We start from the raw sequence: 5,657 nt of genomic DNA on the forward strand, positions 1-5,657 counted from the left end.
CGATATCACATACCCCTCCCCCTCTTCTACCCGAGTATAATGTAAATATATCCGTTTATATTTATTTATTTATGTTTCTATGCGCTGGACGCGTCTATGTTACACGCAATTACAAATTAATTGATAATCTATCCCTATATTAATAACAAGAGAGAGAAAGAGAAAGAGAAAGAGAGAAAGAGTACATTCATTTTTTAATATAAATATATATATGAAAAAGTATATATATAAATACATATAAATAGATAGTTATATATCTAATATTAAGGAATACTTGTTTAGATCTTAAGTGATCCCCGTCGTCGTGGTCCCGTGATGCGACTGCACACTCTTCGAGAGCTGAAGCAAACTCTACCTATAGTAAAGCAAAAACGAAAACGAAAAAAAGAAGACAAAGAAAAAAAATAGTTTTATGCGTTTATCTGATGGCGCGGTGCACGTTCGGCGAGCTTCTTCCGTGCGCCGGAAATGACGCAGGGCCCGAAAAATCACACGGCAAGCGTTTCCCCGCGTATTTCACATTGGTCTGAGTCGATCTTATTGCGATCGAGTGTTGCCCCTTCCGGGGCTACAAAATCTCGCTTTGAACGCACATAATCGAATTCGCCAATTAAATAGACTTATGTAAAGCCGAGCGAGGTTAACGCGAATCACTTCGATTTCTTGATTCGGCACGAATACTTGTCGCCAGACGACGACATCAACGAGAAGGATGTCACTTGACACCTACGGATTCTTTTCATCCCTTCGCGCGGATGAAACCTGTCGAGAAAGTTTTCCGGGGTAAGCATGAGGCTCGCGGCGTGCGCCGCGAATACGTGGTTACCAATTTTTGTTTTAAGTTGAGAGATTAAGTTTACGTTACGTAATTATTGCTGTATATGGGGTGAAAGGGAGAAAGAAGAGATAGATGCGAGGCACCGAAATCGGGGGCTCGTTAATCTGCGGCACGAGCAAGGTGCGCGCATGGGCATAGTTGCGTTTTCGAAAATACGAAACTTCGCGGGTTATTATCGAACTATTTTATTTATAAGAAGCGACACAGGTACGTGTGCGTGTGAGTGTGTGTGTAAATGTCTGCGAGGAAGAGATCGATGCGAAAAAAATCAAATACGAATTCGCATGAAAAAAACGAGAACCGATCAAAGGAAAACGCAAGAGGGAAGAGTGTATGTGTGCGTGTGTGTTTGCGGATATGCGCGAAAGAGAGGAAAGTGGCAAAACGCGGAAGTGGAATAGGAAGAATGCCGAAACTCTGCCATCGCAAAACGATCCTGGATGGGAAAAATGGAGTTAAAAGAAATCCTTCGAAGAGAGAGAGCATGTAAAAAAAAATACAAGTTTCTTTTTTTCTTTATACTCCGAGCGCGAACGAGAGATGGCAGGGTTTCGTGACTATGCCGTTGAGTGTAACTCACCCTTTTTGTTTGTATAAAAATTAATCGAAATTTAATTAGATTATTAATAACTGTTCGATTACTGTAAAACAAAAGAAAACTTTACCATTAATTATAAATTACAAAAAACTTGGAGCACCATGGATTTCTTTTCATTTGCGACCTAATTGCTTCCTGATATCCTTTCCCTAATCCAAAAACAAAGACCATAATCAAACAACAAATCGTAATCACAAATGAGTGCGTGACTTGCGAACATTATTATTTTTACAACAATATATTACATGTTATAAAATTAATCTCAAATATTATTTAGACAAGCGATCTAAAATTATATCAGACGCACGTTCGGCCATCGCGACGAGAACTGAATTTGGCGTCCCAGAAATTGGAGATGGCATTACGCTGGCGTCCATTATCCTTAATCCACTCACGCCTTTTACCCTAGAGAACGTAATTATAATTTTATCACAATTATTCCACTCACTCTCATCTCAAATGTCATCCTTTAACACATCCTTGCTCTATCTATCGTTTACCTTAACTCCTCATCTACAACCGCATCATCCTCCGCACTTATCCTGCAAGTGCCACATGGATGGTGGCTCGTGAGTCCTGCGATTCTCATAACACACTCCGAATAATCGACATCCCAATAGTTTTGTCGCAAATGACGACACTCTTCGAAATCAGGGACGTGGACTTTCGCGCCGTACTCACGAAAAAGTCTCGTATTGAGAGTCTCCAGGGCGAGGTTTATAGCTTAGCGAATAATTGTCAAAATTAATTATCGTCAATTTAAATAAATTCACGCAAAAGAAGAAGAAATAAGTTCTACAATTTATTTCTTTAATGAGAGTAAAATTTATCGTGGCAAGTGGAATGATCATTTTTACCTCGATAGGTGCACATGACATCGTCGGGATCCTGAAGGTACGCAGGATTAATTTTTGGAGAATCGTGGATGTTGTTTGATCTCAACGTTATGCTTCCACGACTCTTCGGTTGCAAACACGTAACTAGATAAATAAATCCCTCGTGCCTACTGTCGTTATACGATGGAAATAGCGACCTGAACGTCTAATGAACAATGATTAATTTTTCTTGATTGATATAACAATAATCATTAAATTATTGTAAATAATAATTGCTATGAATAGAACGTTATAATCGCGCGCGAAAAGTACGGTTGTTTGTCGCAATGACTATGATATGTTATTTTAATTAAAGTCCAAATATATTATTGCTGTGGGTGGTTCATTCACCTCAGTCTCGAAATTTGAGATAGCCTTCAGCAATTTTTCCTCTGTGGACGCCACTCCGAAGAGGAGGAGGCCACTGTTATTAGCACGCCCCAATCCCATTACGCCGTTAGTGGCCAACCATCCTTTGACATGCAATGGAGAAAAAAGTATATGACAAGATTACAACGTCGGCCGTATAAAGTGAGTCTGCATCGCAAGTAAATGACAAGCGTCGTTACTAGCGCGTTATCGCATTTACCGGTTCCGAAGGCGAAATAATTGAACACCTCAGGTATAGTTTGTAGCTTCACAAGCGTGATACTGACTCGTTCCCGCAGATTCACGTAAACGGGTACGTTTAGGTGATCAAACAAATTCCGGCCTACTTCCGGAAGATCTTGCACTACGGGTATCTAGAGATCGAATTTATTATTTTACTTGAAATCGAAAAGTTTGACAATTTAATAATTTGATTTGCTCACCATATGCTTTTTCAATTCGTTGACAGGTCCTATGCCGGAAATCAAAAGTAACTGCGGAGTATTGATAGTGCCCGTGCAAAGAATTATCTCCTTTCTCACGCCGATTCTCCCGACGGAGCCATTTTTATATATCACTTTAATGCCATCGACTTTGTTATTCTTGAAAAATATCTATAACGTTCGAACCAAAACATCAAAAATATATATTTATAGAAATAAAATAATTAAATAAAAAAACTATTATACAAATAATTATTTTCAATCCTAATTTTTAATCTTCTGATCTTCTATAAAAAGGAGAATGGAGTATATTTTTGAAAAAAAAAGATTTATCGAAAATTGTTTTCTTTAGCATGATACATAAAATAAAAATATGGACCTTGGCAACGAGTGTATTCATCATGATATGTAAATTCTTGCGATTCCAAGCCTTCTGCAAATAAGCGTGATAAGTACTCCATCTGGATCCTTTTTTTGCGGTGTACATCGCTTTTCGCAAGGATATGTTATCCAGCTTTAACGATTCCTCAGCCAGGACGAAGGCCTTCGTTAGGTATTCTTCCTCCGGCATCGGGATGATGTTCATAATATCGGACACTTTTTGAAAGTAGGGGAGTAGGTCAGCGTGCGACCAACCCTTCGGCCATCTCTTGTAGTCCTCAGGTCTCCCGAAGGAGTGAACGAGATAATTAAGCTGCCCGCTCCCTCCAAGTCCTTTTCCCCTCGGAAAGTTTTGTCTCTAAACATGACCAATGAAGGAATTTGCTACGCTAAAAATACGCCATTCCAAACGGAAGTGCGAATATTTGGAATATTCGTTTTATGCATTGTACGAAAAAAGATATTTCATATGAAACGTGACATAAAATCTTTTAGATTAACACTTAAACACCTTTCTGATATATCCGACTTTTTCCAATGTGTTTTAATATTTTTTCATTACTTATAACTATTTTTTTATTAATAAAGACATATATTTGAATTGAAAAAAATATTCTGTTTATTTTTATGAAAGTTATAAGCAATTGAAGCAATCGAATTGAGTTGGGTATATTATAAAACATCAATATTTTGTTCCTGTAATGAGGCATTTAAAGATTAATACTATTATTGATATTTCTATTCAACGCATGAAATGTGCCACATTTTCATTTTATGAAAGATATAGCGTATATGTAGTAGCAAATTTCTACAGAAATCGTTCTCGCGAAACGGAAATTCCTTCATCGAAGGATTGAACTTTAATTACATAGCCATAGAGCCCTCGGGACGAGAAGACTTGCGGTTCCGTTTGGTAGGCCCAATCGACCTCAGTGCCTTGCATCATCGGCGCTAAGAGCGGCATAGTCGATAGCCATCCAAAGTATCCGCCGGCTTCCACGAGCAAAACGGTCACGTTCGACATTTCTGAGAGCCGTGATGCAATCACGCAGCCAGACGTACCAGCGCCAACTTAAACCCCGCAACAACGAGAAGCACCATTTTTATTATATTAATTAGATTAAATGTAAAATTCAAGTGGTTTTTTTCTCATTGTCGCAAAAAATTAATGTTAGCGGTAATATAAAACATCAGCCGTTTATTAAATTAAATTTTAGATATGAAAATTTAAATCAGAAATATAAAATAAGCAGGATTCAAAGGGTAATGTACAATTAATAACTTTATATCTCAATTGGCAATTTTATGTCTCCAATTTTGTTAAGAAAAAGAGTGTGAAATCGTATTGTATTTTCTGTCTATTTTATCTGAAGCATCTAGAAGACATCTATTAAGCACAATGCGATTTATACTAATCCTTTTTGATTAAAAATCGATGCTGCGTATATTTCGAAAAATGAAGTGAAGGAGGAAAGAGTTGTCACGAAATAAAGGTGCCGGATGATAAAATAAACATAAACTGAGAAGTTAACTCACCGACAATGTAATCGTAATGTGTTTCGGGATAAATAATAACGCTGGCCGGCTCGCTGAAGTGATAATGATAGAGTAACGACACCAGCAGGATTGCGATCGAGATTGATATGTGATCCCACATGTCTCTTCTTAAAAATTACAGGAATACACGTCCAGCCGACGGTCGCGGCACAGTAATACTGAGACAACGTGCAAGACAACACGGAACTGCAGCGACTACACGTTCGATCCCGATATTAAATTAGTAGCTCTGTGCGTAATCGATACTAGTCTATAAGTCTCACTCTATAAGCGATCCGAAGCATCGTGACAACGACCAGCGATGCAGCGCAATGTCGGAAATACATAATTGTTACGTTAGATAAAATGTATCCGTTGCAATCGGTCCGTCATCGCAATTTGATACGTTCAAATATCGCATTTCTATTTAAGATTTTTATTTTTAATTGTCTATTGTATTGATTGAATCAAATGTCAAAAAATGCTTTGCGAAAACAGTCGCAGTTTAGATATTGTTAGGCGCAGTTAATTGTATTTGTTTTTCTAAATCGTAAATTATCCATTTAAACTGATCATGTCCTATGAGCAATGTTATGAAGCGCAATATGCTGCCTTTG

At 37.8% G+C, this 5,657-nt stretch overlaps 1 protein-coding gene across 1 annotated transcript; it reads right to left on the minus strand.

Moving 5' to 3' along the window:
• Positions 1-1,705: 1,705 nt before the first annotated feature.
• On the minus strand, positions 1,706-5,161 carry LOC105625568 (neither inactivation nor afterpotential protein G). The gene is made up of 9 exons (XM_012206891.1): positions 5,041-5,161; positions 4,373-4,575; positions 3,503-3,862; positions 3,124-3,294; positions 2,901-3,054; positions 2,663-2,784; positions 2,294-2,477; positions 1,937-2,159; positions 1,706-1,841 (listed from the first exon to the last, which is right to left on the minus strand). Exons 1-9 carry the CDS (start codon positions 5,159-5,161, stop codon positions 1,706-1,708), a joined length of 1,674 nt encoding a protein of 557 aa, XP_012062281.1.
• Positions 5,162-5,657: the final 496 nt, after the last annotated feature.

This window comes from Atta cephalotes (assembly GCF_000143395.1).
Source record: "Atta cephalotes unplaced genomic scaffold scaffold00003, whole genome shotgun sequence".
Classification (NCBI taxonomy): domain Eukaryota; kingdom Metazoa; phylum Arthropoda; class Insecta; order Hymenoptera; family Formicidae; genus Atta; species Atta cephalotes.

Excerpts from the sequence above, each read along its gene's own strand:
- LOC105625568 (XM_012206891.1), bottom strand. The coding sequence starts at position 5,161 with ATGTGGGATCACATATCAATCTCGATCGCAATCCTGCTGGTGTCGTTA. Across the intron at positions 4,576-5,040 it reads ACATTACGATTACATTGTCG|TTGGCGCTGGTACGTCTGGC; the intron begins GTGAGTTAACTT and ends GCGGGGTTTAAG. Across the intron at positions 3,863-4,372 it reads CCCGAGGGCTCTATGGCTAT|AGACAAAACTTTCCGAGGGG; the intron begins GTAATTAAAGTT and ends GGTCATGTTTAG.